The sequence below is a fragment of the Octodon degus genome, unplaced genomic scaffold (genome assembly GCF_000260255.1).
Source record: "Octodon degus isolate 3935 unplaced genomic scaffold, OctDeg1.0 scaffold00010, whole genome shotgun sequence".
Classification (NCBI taxonomy): Eukaryota; Metazoa; Chordata; class Mammalia; order Rodentia; family Octodontidae; genus Octodon; species Octodon degus.
In genome coordinates, this window is record NW_004524586.1 from 7,112,460 (window position 1) to 7,127,933 (window position 15,474).

The following is a 15,474-nucleotide window of genomic DNA, read 5'->3' on the forward strand; positions in this document are numbered from 1 at the left end:
AGTCACACATCAACAGTGAGTGCCAGCCCCATGGTCCAAGACCCAGAAACCTTACCCTGTGCCAAAACACTGATGGAATAGGTTCACATGGAAAATTATAAATAAGGAATACCCACTGCTACTTCTATATATTTGAAAGATCTTTTACAAGTGCTAGAAGCACTGGCCAGCTGTGGAAGGGGGTTCATAGGAGTAAGGCCAATGTAGATTAAATTCCAGCTCAAGGTAAAAGATCTTAACAAAGGATTAATGGAACAGGATGCTTCACTAACTATCAAAAATGTCCATCACCACCATATCAACTGAAAATTTATCTTTATTTTTTTTGTGCCAGGGATTGAACTCAGGACTGCCAGGCAGGCCCTTATGCCACTGAGCTATATCCCCAGTCTCAACCATATCAATTGAAAAATGATAGGGCGGACCAGACAGCTCAACAGATTAAAGCCCCTGCTGAGGCAGACACAGGGACAGGGGCTCAATCCACAGGCCATGGTGGCCCTGCCCCTGGGGCACACTGAGACTGTGATTGAGACAGCGTGGTAGTGTGCACCTGTAATCCCAGAACCTGGGAGGCTGAAAACAGGAGACTCACTACAAGTCAGATCTGTGTAGTGGGACCCTGTACTAAATCATTAAAAAAAGAGAAAGAAAGAAAGAAAATGGTAAATCAGAGACAATATGGAAGATACTGTTTCATCAGGGAGACTACACCTGGTGACTTCTAAGACCCAATTGTACTTTAAGACTGTGATTTTATAATTCAAAAGTCCGAGAATGGAGCAGATTCTGTTAAAATATTGAAAATTAACTTATAAAGATTTTAAAATCTCTAATAGTGACACTCTCAAGTAAAACCCAACCTCACCAAAGCACCCTGCCAAACTACAAAACTTCTATTTGGAGTCCCCACGACACTGTAGGTTGCAATCTAGATTTAAATGGCTGTCGCTGCTCCAACAGACTAGTAGGTACACTAAGCACAATGGGCGGGCTGATAGTTGGACTTCCCGGGTGACAGTCCCCTTATGTGTCCTCAAAGTCTGGTTCCTTACCTACTGTAAAACTGCTGGTCTCCAAATGACAAGCCCGCAAAATGGACGCAGCCTGATGGTACAAGGATTCCACCGAAGGAAAGGGAATTCTGAGAAAACATTTCAGTTTTTCTTTTGTTCACTAGTGAATCTCTCTAAAGCCTTTTTCTTTACTTTAAATTGTGGGTCACAACCCGCTAATGGATCACAAAATGACTTCCATGGGTCTTGTTCAGCATTTTATTTTATTTTTTTAGTGAAACAGAACAAAATAGAATAGAACGTACTAAGAAATACCAGACTGCACTACACATCGTCAGAGCAAATACTATTTCATGAAACTTTTGTTTCAATTTAAATAGATAAATATGCCTGTGCACTGTGATGTAAATATTCCTTCTTGCAGTCACCCTAAAGAATTAAAGTTTCAGACAGAAGACAAAAGCATGCAGAAAGACAGCAGACAGGTGGAAATGATGAGCTTTAATGCCACAGTCAACACTCACAGTCCCAACGGTTCCTTCGGATAACTTGGCCTTTGGACCAGACTTTGTACAGAGTCAGCAACATGCAGCACCCCTGAGCAACGTGGGCAACACTCCCACTTCTAGCAAGAAATCTACATCTTGTGACCAAACGTTATTTATTCTTAAATAAAAACCTTAATCTGGCCTCCAGAAGGATCTTATCCCTGGCTCCCAACTCTTTTCCAGGATGTTCGCTTCACGTGGGGCAGCTGGAACACAGGTCAGTTTCCCAGGGTAGCTTTGCAGTCCTCCAATCAGCTCGAATCCATGATATGTACAATTACGTCTGTGCAGGCAGGGACACGCGTGACACCCGACACTCTGGCGGTGTAGACTGGATGGTGTTTCTTCACTGGACTTTGGTGACTGCCTCGTGGATGGAGGTAGCCACGTAATCTAGATTTTTGGTAGTTAAACCACACATGTTGATCCGACCACTTGGCAGAAGATAGATGTGCTTTTCGTTGATCAGATACTCAACCTGCTTGGCTGTTGAAAACCAAACAAGACAGAATCAGAGCAGTCGGGATCTTATAAGTGGTGACAGTTCAGTGCCTAGGAGACTTACAATTTTCCTTCAACAGAGAGGCTAAACAAAAGGACCTATTTCATGCAAGTGACAAACAGAAACACACTCACTACACTCTGGCAGATCAGCTAACTTGCTAATTGTCAGGAAGAGCACTATGCCTACTACTGCTATGCCATTTATTCTGGGGCTACGTCCCAACCAAACCTAGTACAGTACATGTCTGACAAGCCTGTACAGCGCGACGGCGCATCCTCACCTGCCCTGTTCATCAGATCTGGCATCTTGCAACTTCTGGCTCTTTCTCAAAGCCAGAGTGACAATTCACCAACACAGTCTAGCAACTGAAAATAACTGCCAGACCAAGAATACTCCGCTGCCGTGAAAAGCTGATTATACACTGTTTCCTTCCTCTCTTCCTAACCTGTCTGCCTATCCCTGAGCACCTAGCCACAAGTTTCTAGCAGACTAGAAAAAGCCCCAGGTAGCAGACACTGGATAAATGCTATGAGAATAAACTAGCAGACCAAGAAATTAGGAGGTGTGATCAAAATGTACAGGAAAGGTTTACATTTTTAAAAATTTAAATTTAAAATGTTTTTTAATTTGTGAGGTATAATAAAAAATACAGAGAACGCTGCTGTTAGGTGCTGTCCAGCAAAAGGGGAGGCCTGTACAACATGATGGCGCATCCTCATCTGCTCTATTCCCCAGATCTGGCATCTTGCAACTTCTGGCTGTTCCTCAAAGTCAAAGTGACAAAGAACAGTAAATGTTTTGAATCAATGTAGGGCATCAGGGCAGCTGGCACGGCCTAACTAAAGACACTCACGAGCGAGAGGATTTCCAGAATTGCTTCAGAAAGTGGAGGGGAGGGCGGGTTAAATGTACCTAAAGTGTGTTGAAATGAGAAAGAGTACTTTGAGGGAGATTAATGTGTTTATGAAAAGTTGTACATGCAAGGACTGTCCCATTGGGCAGCTTACACCACCCACAGGGAGAGTCCCATGGCACCCAAAGGAACAGTCATGCGTGTACCCCAGAGGTTCAGCCTGCAGGAATGCATTAATGACAATGTATCTTTCACTAAAACAAAATTTTTAATTAAACATCCACTGCATTTTTCAATCACATTATTTATTTATTTATTCCTTTATTTATTTGGTACTGGGATCGAACGCAGGACCTTGAGCTTGCCACGCAGGCACTTATTCCGCTGAGCTATCTCCCCAGCCCTCAATCACATCTCATACACAGATCTCCATCATGGCACCAACAGATCTGTGTTCACCTCTTCGTGCTCCCTCTAAAAAGCAAGAAGGGCTGCGTGTGTGAGGAGGCGCAATGAGTGAGGCTGGAAGGGGCAGCCAGTGCTCTGACACTGGCTTGAGGCTACACTTAAGAGTTTTATGGTAAATCTACGACAGAATTCTTTTCTTTTTTTTGGCATCGGAAACTGAACTCACAACCTTGCGCTTACCAGGCAGGCGCTTGTGCCACTGAGCTGTCTCCCCAGCTCCACAACAGAATTCTGCAACATTTTTGCCTAGTTAGCACTCTGAAAACACAACCTGCCTAAGGGGACAGAATAACATTCTAAATATCAGAGGGACAAACGCTCTGTGCCTGGCAGTACTGTGAGTACCTCAAGGACAATAATCTCGGTGATGACCTTCTCCCTGTTGTTAGAAGGCGGGACATGGAAGTGACACGGCCTTCCCAAGGCTGCACTGCACTGAGCAGCATATGTGTGGCTTTGGGCCTGAATCTGGGCTCTCGGCCACCATTCGGGCCACTGTTCTGCGCTGCCTCTCGATGGAAGGGCCAGGCCTGGACTCTGGACTCAGAGCTCCAACGTGCCACGCCAGCAAGCAAACAAAGCGCACCTCACCCACCCTGCCTGGGTGCACCGTGTGAGTGATGGTCACCCAAGAAGACACAGCAGACCTCACAGCAGCAGAGCCACGGCACGCTGCTGTTATAAAGTTCCGAGTTCCAGAGGCAGGCACTGGTTCAGTTGGAGGGTTTTTGTTTGTTAATAAACATTAGACCTCTTTACTTCTGGGGGGAAGCTGGTAAATCATATGAACTCCTTCTCTAGGAAAAGGCCAATATTCACAGATGCAATTTTTACGTCAACACCAGAGACCTTACAGAGCCCGAGAATCTGTGGACTCCAGGTGAACAGTCCCAGCTCTGACAAAACGGCAATAGAGGAAATACCGTGACACAGAACTGCAGGAACTAGATGGTGCGTATATGCCCCTGCCTAAATACTAGACAGTTCCCCTACATTATCAGCATGTTTTCCTAATAAAATGTGTAAGGAAAAAAATACAAACAAACCTATTTTTAAAAAGCAAATAGGGCCAGGGAGATAGCTCAGCAGATAGCTTGGCAAATGCAAGGTCCTGAGTTCGAGCCCCAGTACCAAAAAAGTAAAATTAAAAATAAAAAGCAAAAGCAAACTGCATTCAATCCATCTATTCTCCTTCTAGGTCTCTTCCCAAATGAATTAAAGACATCCCCTTACGGTGATGCGTCCATATTCATGTTTATAGCAGCACAATTCATGATGGCTAAATACTGGATGCAGCTTACACGACCATTAGCACATGAATGGACGAAGATGATGCGGTGTTGGCAGATAATGGAATACCGCTCTGCCACAAGGATAAACGTGAGGCATTTGTAGGCAAACGGACACACTGGAGACCGTAACGTTAACTGAAATAAATTGGATAGAAGCTTAAATATCACGTGGCTACTTTTATATGAGAAGCCCAAAATATAAATAAAAAGCAAAATAAAAAATAGTAAGAAGTAGAGACAGATCTTTCTCAAATGGGAATGGGACCAAGAGATGGAGGGAGGAGGGGGAGATGGAGGGGGAAAGAATTAAGATGTAATATATACATGGACCAACTCCCCACAAGGGAAGCAACCATTAGCGTACCGCAAACATACACTAACAAAAAAAAAAAAAAAAATTAAAGCATAAAATTATGTCAGGTGCTAAAAATGTAACTTTACTGTTTAGCTACACGTCTACTCATCATTTTTCAATTTATAATAAAACTAATTTCCTAACCTGGGCAGTGGGAAGACACAGCTATTTTAACATTTTAATATTTTTATAGCCACATAAGGATGATTTTTGTTATTTGAGTCAACTGGTTCTCCATTCCACAGTCATGTGGACACCTATAGGAAACTCAACAATTTCTTTACTTTCTTAGGTGGCCTCATTTTATACCAATATATTTTGAAGAATTTGTAATATAGTATACAATCTATATTACTATTATGTATTACTATTATCTACATCAAAAAATATATATATATAATCTCTACCATATATTGGTATTTATTTCCTTTGGCTTTCCCTGAGCCCATTTCACATCCGCACTCAGACGATGGCTCTAGTCATGCTACCTCTTTGGTGGCTCTTGGTTGTGGCTACATCCACAACCAAGGCAGTGTATCCTTCCCTAGAGCCACTCGGACTCGCAGGGGACAGCCAATATGCACCGTGCTAACCGTGCTCAGGAGTTATTGGTGAGTAAAGGAATCCTCCATTGTCAGAGGGGAGTAATGATAGCTCACACGCCCACCTGACAGCCGACCAAAAGTGCACGTGCTACCTCCTAGGCTTTCACTCAGCTCGTAACTATGGCTGCCTAAGTTCTTATTTATGACATGGAGAGGTAATTTCACAGCCTCTTTTTGAAGGAGATTAGGAAAGACCAGTTAAGAAATCAAGTTACTGAATAATCAATCACATACAATATCCACACTTAGGACTAAAATGAGGCCAATTACTAGACAATTTATGAGCTGCAAAATCATAAATCAAGGTGCTAAGCTACAAATCCTGTTACTTTCCTGCTCACTCTGAGCCATTCCTCAGCCCATTTAAAAAAAAAAAAACTGTCTTGGTTGTGGGTCAGTGGGGTAGACTATGACATGCTCTTCCAAGACCCAAGGGGCTGAGGAGACAGTAAGACTAGAAAACCTAACCTGCCATGGTCCAAAGTAATGGCAGACTAACCAAGCAACAGTTAACAGAGGACAGCTTGTGACCAATGACCACAAGGACCAATCGTCTTCAGGGACCACTTACGGTTCAAGCCAGTGAAGCTGAACATGCCAATCTGCTCGGTGATGTGAGTCCATGTGCCGGGAGTCTTGAGGGCTTCTAATCGTGCCCTGAGTTCTGATCGCATGGCCAGAATCCGGTCAGCCATTGTCTTCACGTTACCTGTCCTGAAACATGCAGTCATATAAATACACGTAGTCTTAAGAACTGTAACTTAGCTGGACACAGCAGTGCACGTCTGTAATCCCAGCTGTAGGAGGGATTTCCACAAGTTTGAAGCTGGTCTGTGATACACAGCCTTGACTACACAGTGAAACCCTGTCCCAAAAAATTAAACCAAAAACTGAAAGAGCTATGCTTTAAGCTCTAGGCTGAAAATGGCATCACGACCTGCCTGCTGCGCGGATGCCTGGAAGGGAAAATGAGCAGACCAGAGACACTGCGTGGGCAGGAGACACGGGCTGTGTTCACCGATGGGGTCTGGAGCTGGTCCCAGGTACAGTGGCTATCACACCACTGCTGTCTGTACTGAGGCGTCGCTGGGGTGCCCATACGCATAAGATAACTATCTTTGTCATTTCAATGAGACTGTAAAGTAGCTGCCACGTAGAGTCTGACTCTGTTCTGAAATAAGATAAAAGATGGTAGCTCTCTCCCCTTACCGACAGTTTTACTTCTGGTGATTTAAGTTACCTGTGGTTAACCATAATTCAAAAATATTAAATGGAACATCCCGGAAGTAAATAAATCCTAAGTTTTAAATAACTCTTACTGTAGAAGAGCATTATTATTTTATTAGTTATTGAAATGTCTTACTATACCTAATTCATAAATTAAACTTTATCATAAGTATGTAGGAAAAACTATATAGGTAGGGTTTGGAGCTCGCTGTGGTTTCGGGGGCCCATGAATACATCTCTGTGGATAAGGGGGGCCTACTGGATGTGGAAATTAAAGGTCAGAATGGAGCGTCCAAAAATTGCCATGTTGCCTTGAAGCTGGATACTTTACTTTGGCAGGGATTCCTTCTTGTGTTTTCCAACTTCAAAGGAAAGAAGAACAGGGAGCAGGAGAGTGGGAGAACAAGCCAGTCACTCAGTCCCTGCTCCTCAGCTCCATGCGTGCTGCACCTATGTGAGTCCTATTTTTACAGAAATATCTGAGACTCAAGCAGGTTAAAAAAGTAATCATTCCCACCTGTGGAAGGCTGAAGCAAAATGGTAAGTTGGAGGCCCACCCAGACAAAATTTAGTGAGAGCCTGTCTCAAAAAAATCTGTTAGAAGGCTAAGGAGTATGGCTCACTGCAAAGGCTGTGCAATCCCCAGTCTCCCTCTTCCATGGTCCATTCCAGCCCACCTTCCAAAGAAATGTGTCCCGGGGGTATAGCTTGGTGGTACAGCATGTGCAACACCCAGGGTCAGTCCCAAGAAAGAAAGGAAGGCAGGGAAGGAGGGAGGAAGGAAGGGAGGGTGCTCTGATCCTCTCACCATTCCTTAAAGAGCTCAGGGTCAGAGAGGGTAGAGGCCACAATTCGTGCTCCCTGGGCGGGAGGGTTGGACCAGGTGACTCGCACAATCTTCTCCATCTGGGAAAGGACTCGCAGGATGCTGTCAGATTCTTTTCCAACCACGGTCAGATTCCCTACTCGCTCATCTAAACAGAAAGAGAGAATCAGGCTTGGCTACTGCTGGGGGCTTGGGAGGGAGGCAGGGCCATAACTCCACGAGCACTCACTGTAGAGCCCGAAGTTCTTGGAGAAGGACTGGGCACAGAAGAGCTCAAAGCCTTCAGACACAAAATAGCGAACGGCCCAGGCATCTTTCTCAAGGTCTCCAGAGGCGAAGCCCTGATAGGCTGAGTCAAAGAAGGGGAAAAGAAACCGGCGCTGCAAGGAAGGAAAGCAAGTCAGAGCAGGAAATCCTTCTGGAACCAACCTTGGGCACCGGCCTCCCTTCCCTACTGGGTGCTGGAAGGAATTTCTAACACTGAACCTTTCTCCTCTTGTCTGTTATGCACCCCAACTAATTCTCTGTTCCACTGAACACAACCAATAAATGTAAGTTTCAGTAAAGCTCACGTTTTTGTGTTTTATTTTTTGTTTATAAGACAAGGTCTCACTATGAAGTCAGGCTGGCCTTGAACTCACGCCGCATGTGGCCCAGGCTGTTCTCACACTCACACAATCTTCCTGTCTCAGCTCCTGAGTGCCGGGCTGCCAGTAGGCATTACCACACCCAGGTAAATCCAATTTCTCAACAGCATGTTGCCTTGATGTCAATTTGTAGCTCTGCCACCAGGGCTTATTTCTGGGGCATGGAGAGACTGGCCGAGAAGTGGGTGCTTCTCCATGAACTCCTGGTGTGACAAGTCAGTCAGGTGAGGCTTACGTTCCCAGGACCGCTAGCACTCAGGACAGAGCAGCACAGGGATCTCTCAGCATCTCCTTTCCCCAGAGAGCAGCCTACGTGAATCTGCTCCCACTTTTATGTGATCTCTCTGAACAGACACCACTTCCCTCTCCTGAAAGGTCCCTGCCAGAGACCTGAAAGCACCTTGACTCTTAACGTGACAGCTTGTCCCCACATCCAATCACACCCCCAGTCGACCGGTCCTGCCTCTTGAGAGCTCTAGGATCCTTTTCCATGTCACATTCTTTACTACCACCTTCTTCATTCAGGTTACCATCAGCTCTTACATGACTGTGACAACAACCTCCTAACTACTGTCCCAGCTTGTCCAATCTTGCTCTTTGATTCATTCCCCACCGTGTAGTCAGGTAACCTTGGGGCAAAGTACATACACTCATATCACTTCCTGATATCAGAGGCTCCCACAGTTCTAAGAATGCAATCTAAAGCCTTGGCACAGGGCAGGACCCTATTTACTCTCCAGCCACATCACTCACACTCCCCTCGGCTGCTGAAAATCCAAGGAGGGCGACCTTCGTGTTCTCAAATGGGCCATGATCTCTGCCTATGGCTCCTGACCAGTGTTCTGCCCTCTCTCCTTGCAGGTCCCCACCAGCCAAGTCCTCAACTCCCTGCCTCCCTGCCAGACTCAACATGCCAACCGCTTCTCCCAGGAAAGCTTCCACTACCACCATCTTCAGTTACTCCCCAAGGTGTGGGTTATGAACCCTGAAGGACCCACCAACCCAGCACCTCCTGGCACTGTAACTGCTCTTGTAGTCATCGGTCTCCCCAGACACCCTGAATGCTTTTGGAGGGCACAGACCACGTCTGCTTTGCTAGCTGTTGCGTTCCCATTGTACCCAGGACACAGCAGTTTCTCAGTAAGTATTCTATGAGCACATTAATGGACAATACACCCACTTTGAGCTGGAAATGCTAATCTACAAAGTTATCCTGAAGAAACAAAAACATTATATCATTATTCATAAGATCAAAAAATCCAAAACAACACTGAATGTCCATTAACTGATTTGCTTGGTCCCTAAAATGACACATGTGTAAAAGGAATATAATATGGCATGGAAAGTGATATTGTAAAACATTAAATGGCCTGTATGTATATAAAGAAGCCCAAGTAAAAAACAGCTCTGTCAGGGCTGCGGAGACAGTTCAGCAGTCTAAGCACCCGCCTGGCATGCACAAGGACCAGGTTTGATCCCTGGCACAGCATGCTGTGCCGGCCACTGAGGCTAGGTGTGCTGATGCAAGCCTGTACTCCCAGCGGTAGGGAGGCTGAAACGGGAGGATCACTGGGCACCCAGGATGCGCAGTGAGACCCTGCACCAAACACATAAATTTAAATTTAAAAATACTTTTAATTAAAAAGTATATACACACACACACACACACACACACACACATACACATTTCACAAAGGCACACACCTGCGTGCATATACACAAGGCCTGACATTCTATCTGCTACAACTTTAACAGTGTCTTTCAGCCAGTATGGTGGCACATGCCTACAATTCCAGAACTCAAGGAGGCTGAAGCAGGAAGATCACAGATTCAAGCCCAGCACAGGCAAAACTCAGCAAGACCTTGTTGCAAAATAATTTTAAGAGCTGGCCTAATGTAAAAGCACTAAACTCAACCCCTAATAGTGTAAAAAAAAAAAAAAAAAAAAAAAAAAAAAAAAAAAAAAGAAAGAAAGAAAAGAAAAAATATCTTTCTTTGGGTAACAAGATTAATAGTTTACACCAGTTTTCTTTGTACATTTCTCCATTTTTTTCAAATTCTTCAGTACACTGGTATTTATTTTTTTTTAATGCATGTGATATAGGTTCTCACTATGCAGCTTGGACTCTTAGTGACCCTCCTGTTTTCAGCCTCCCCAGCGCTGGGATTACAGGCATGCACCACCACACCCAGTCTCACTGGCCAGCTCAGTGTGCCTGGGGGCGGGGCCGGTGTGGCATGTGGTGCCAGGGATCGAACCCTGGTCCCTGCACTTGCCTAAGCAGGCACTTAGTCCACTGAGGTATCTTGCCAGCCCTTGTTTTTGGATACACTGAATCACACATGCTATTTCTTAGACATGTTCTGGGAGAGCCGTTACCTTCATGACAGAAGCAATCTGCTTCCACTGCTCCGGAGTGGGGTCAGTCCCGGTTGGGTTATGCGCACAAGCATGGAGGACAACGATGGAGAATTCAGGAGCATTCTGAGGAGAAGAGGCTGCATCAGCTCGGACAGTAACAACAAGACACAGTCAGCAGCACACAGGTCAGTGAGAAGGTCAAAGGGTGACCAGACTTTAACCATTCTCTCATCTCTCTCTCATGCAACCTCTCCTGGGCAAGGTATCTCAGACTTTCACGTATCAGATCCAAAGACTTTCCCTGCTAGTCCTGGCACCACAGAATTTCACTTTTCTTCTAAATCACTTACCTCTAGGTCATTCAGGAGACCCTGGAGGTCAAGTCCTCTCTTCTCTGCATCCCAGTAGTGATAGGACCGAATGTCTTTAAAACCGGCGTTAGCAAATACACCATTATGGTTCTCTGCAAGCAAAGGGGTAAAATGTGAAGTGCTTCTGTAAACACTAGATGGCACAACTATGAAGGCTAAGAGTCAGCGTTCACCACCCTGCCAGGCTCAATGTCCACTGGGCGTCTTCAGGGTTAGAGGTTAAAATACAGAGGAATGATTGCAACCAAGAACAAGTTCAACCAGTCCCATTAATGCTGACAGCAATACTTCCTGCATCTACATTGTACACCTCCTCTGGAGATTTTTCAACAGACTAAGAAAACAGGGGAGTTCAACCCACTCCCTAGGCTCAGCTGTTGCAGGGCCACATTACACTTCTGTGTGGCCACTGAGCACCATGAGGATAATTCTCTGGCTTCTCCCCCACCACAGCTGCAAGACTCACCCCAGGTCGGTGAGGACACATAGACGGGTGTGTCCTTGTTGTTGGTGCCATTGTACCATTGGGCTAAGAATTCAGCTCCAATTCGCAGTGCACCTGTTCCTCCCAAAGACTGCACACCTCCTACCTGAGACAGAATGAGGGCGACAGCTCTGTAAGACTGAGGTAAGATGATATTAGCAAAAGAAGGTAATAATGAGCGCTTGCATTGTGCCTGCTCTATGTTAAGCCCCTTCATTGTATTATAGCACAAAACCTCACAACAGTGGGGTGGTAGAGAACACCTGCCATAGATGATAAGTGGGGCCCTCAGTTCAAATTCCAGCACCATCAAAAAAAGCCAACAATAACAACAGGAAAACACTCTATAAAACTTCCTTTGAAAGTTGGGCTCACTGGCAACCCATTTGGAACCCCTCCTGTCTCTCAGACGCTATTCTTTTATTGTTATTTTGAGGATTTTGGGGGGCAGGGAGAATGGGGGTATTGTGAATCACTGTCCAAGCAGGTGCTGTGCTGCTGAGCTGTAACTCTGACCCTCCAGAGTTATTCAATTCCCCATTTCTTTTCCCAATAAATTTTCCTACTCTTGGGCCGGTGAGATAGCGCATCAGACTAAAGCACCTGCTTAGGCAAGCTTAGGCAAGCACAGGGACTGCTATTTGATCCCTGGCACACATGCCACACCAGCCTCACGCCCAGGGTGGGCTGAGCAGGCCGGACTCTGGGCTCAGTGATGTACACCTGTAATCCCAGCACTGGAGAGGCTGAAAGCAGGAGGATCACAAGTCTGAGCTGCACAGTGAGACCCTGCAACAACCAAATACATTAAAAAAAAAAAAAAAAAAAGCAGTCTTAGCCAGGCATGGAGTGCACACCTATAACCCCAGCACTCGCCAGGCTGAGGCAGAAGGATCACCATGAGCTTGAGGTCAGCCTGGGCTACATAAAGGAGCCCAAGGCTAGCTTGATCTATATAGCAAGATCTATATAGCAAGATCTATATAGCAAGATCCTGCCTCAAAAACAAACCAGAAAAAGAAATGCAGTCTCAGAGGAAGCAGCTCCCCAATACACAATCTGTTCTCATTTGTCAACAGAATTCCAAATAATTTATGGGGGTCCAAGAAGATAAACGCCCAGCTGCCAAAGTTCCTCACTTTCACATTTCATTAGGACACTTTTTCTCTCCAGGCAAACACTGGTTTTCAGAGCAACTTCCCCATATGACCCCTCATTTACGTACTTCAACATTTCTAACTGTGCACCTTCAGTTCCTTGAGGCAAGTCAGTATTGCATGCCAAGCAATCAAAACCCTAACCAAGTACTTGTCTAATCACTGACATGAGTTCCAAGGCCAGAGCCTACCAACCGCTGATATATGCAATAATGTATACCTGCGTAACCTTTATTTTGCCCTGTAGCTCTGCTTATCAGAGCATCTTGGTAACATGAAAAGGAAAACATCCACTAGAAGCAGCACGAAGAACACCTCAGACACTCCTTCAAAGCATGAACTACAGGCTGCATGACAACATGATCCAGGGGGTTAACAAGGGCAGCTGGTTCAAATTGCCCAACATCTAACTGGACTATTGGAAAACCCTAAGCTCTTTCCTTTCCCACCTATCTATCCTCATTTATCTTCTTCAAATAACACTTATTGGGTAACTCCTGTTCAAACTTTCCATTGCCTTCCCCTACTCTGGTTGCCAAAATCAGCCTGTCCTATCTGTCTGTCCAACAGGTTCCCAGCTCCAAGAAGGTGGATCTCTTCATAACCTAGACTTGCATAGAGCCCAGCTGTTCCTGGACTCACCCCACTAGACAAGAGTACCCTTCTATTTACCTTCTGTACCTCATAGATCTTAAACCTGGCTGTACTTAGGATCCTCTGGGATTTAAAAAAAAAAAAAGTCCATGATGGGAAAACGGGGAGGAAAAGAAGGGGGAGAGAAGAGGAAAGCTGATACCCTTCAAGATTCTCACTTGACTGGACAGTCCCAAAGATCACAGGGACCAGTTTACAGGACAGACACACACAAACACCAGTGATACTAATGTTATGGCAGAGTTGAAAGCCAGTGTCCTGGCCTCGCTCACATTCTCCAAGGCTCTATTCAAGTCCCATGTGTGGCCCTCACGAGCCTTTCTCTCCTCAGAATCCCTACAACACTCAAAATCTGTCCCCAACCTCATCCTGCACACACAACCCATCTGGCTATGCGTGCTTCCAAACATATTATTCTTCCATATCTCCAGCTGCAGCACAAAAAATATAACTGAGAGATGGTGAGACCAAGGCCAAAAGTAGTAAATAACGTTGCACTGGCAAAGACTTTAAAGAGCATTTAGACCAATAGCTTGAAAATCTGATAAAAACTATGACCCTTCTCCCCAGAAATAAGTTTATACACACACACACACACACACACACACACACACACACACACACAAAATGTGCATGCAATTTCAGAGAAGATCCTTTAAATGATCCCCTATGCAAGTGCTCCTTATGGTGCCACAACCATAATATTTTTCTAATATGCAGATTTAGGGAGAAGGGGGAAAAATGATTTGCCTACGGTCAAAAGTAATGGCAGGGGTCCAGCAAGATAGCTCAGTGGGCTAAAGCGCCTGCTTAGGCAAGCTTAGGTGGGTTCAGGGACCTTGGTTTGATCCCGGCAACACACGGCACACCAGTCCCACCCCAAAGTAGTTAAGAAGTACTTGAGCGGCCATAGAGTCCGGGTATGGTGGCCCATGCCTGTAATCCCAGCACTAGGAAGGCTGAAAACAGGAGGATCACTATGAATCTGAGCTGTGTAGTAAAACCCTGTAACAACCAAATACACTAAAAAATAAATGAAAAAAAATTTTTTTACAGAAATGGCAGAGATGGGTTAGACCCCAGTCTCTTATGAATCCACTAAATACCCTCTACTTGGCATCTCCTATGACTGCTTCAAACCCAGCAACTGAAATCCACTAATCGGCAAAACCGAGTGACTGAAGGTGATACGCTTCGTGGGGCCACCTCACTGGCACTACCCAGGTCCTAAGCGCGCACTATGTCAACCCGACTCACGGACAGATCACTAGAGGTAACACTTAACGTGTTTAAAAATTTTTATTTTTCAACTTCTTTGTACTTTTGTGACTTTTTTTTCTTCTTTACCTTCTTTTCATGGTTCATAAAAAGAAAATATGGCCCTTGTCCCAAACTCACCCGCTTCTCCTTGAGAGCCGGGCTGTCTTCCCCAAGGGCAAGGCAAGAGGCACAGCTCCGGAACTCTGCCAGGCCCAGGATGGGCAGATACTCATGGTTGAGACTACTGTCATTGGCAATCTTCTGCTCCACCTTCCTCACAACTGGCAGGACCCAGGGCTGGCAGTCGTCCGTCCGGTAAGCTGTACGTGGGAAAGACAGAAGTCTCAGACCTCGTCCAAGTAGGAGTTTAGAAGTGGGAACACAGAGTTCCACCAGTCAAAAGAGAACAGTGACGGAAACAGAAGGACAGTGCACTCACTGCTTAAGTACTGTGACCAAGCCCTGGCCAGAAGCTGAGCAGATAAAAGGAAAAAATGGTCTTGGTCTTTACAGAACTTACACTCTTGTTAAATACAGGCCTCCAAAGGTAGGACGCTGAAATAAAACTGTGACATGGCAGAGCCTGATTAAACGAGAGAGTGGTAGGGAATGTTCCGTGGGAGCTACAGAGGCTTACAAATGCGTGCTGACACTGCTGGTGCACTGAGGTCTCTACCGCCACTGGCCCATCAGTCCCCTTCCTTCCTTCCGTGTGCCCCCAAAGAGTTCCAGAAAGGTCTACATGCTACTTCCCAAGACTCTGCACCTTCAAACGTAAACACAGCAAGAGGGAGAGGTGGGTGAAGATTCCCCTCGCCCCCCTCCTCCCAGCCCGCCCCCCTCC

At 45.6% G+C, this 15,474-nt stretch overlaps 1 protein-coding gene across 1 annotated transcript in view; it reads right to left on the bottom strand.

Moving 5' to 3' along the window:
• Nucleotides 1-1,260: 1,260 nt before the first annotated feature.
• Nucleotides 1,261-15,474, bottom strand: part of Got1 (glutamic-oxaloacetic transaminase 1) — a 25,324-nt gene continuing 11,110 nt past the window's right edge. The window contains exons 2-9 of the mRNA XM_004625537.2: nucleotides 14,769-14,950; nucleotides 11,542-11,665; nucleotides 11,055-11,167; nucleotides 10,723-10,827; nucleotides 7,925-8,075; nucleotides 7,678-7,843; nucleotides 6,214-6,356; nucleotides 1,261-2,050 (exon numbers count right to left, since the gene is read on the bottom strand). Coding sequence (XP_004625594.1) covers nucleotides 1,911-2,050; nucleotides 6,214-6,356; nucleotides 7,678-7,843; nucleotides 7,925-8,075; nucleotides 10,723-10,827; nucleotides 11,055-11,167; nucleotides 11,542-11,665; nucleotides 14,769-14,950 — 1,124 coding nt within the window. The 3' untranslated portion in view covers nucleotides 1,261-1,910. The remainder of the gene's footprint in view (nucleotides 2,051-6,213; nucleotides 6,357-7,677; nucleotides 7,844-7,924; nucleotides 8,076-10,722; nucleotides 10,828-11,054; nucleotides 11,168-11,541; nucleotides 11,666-14,768; nucleotides 14,951-15,474) is intronic.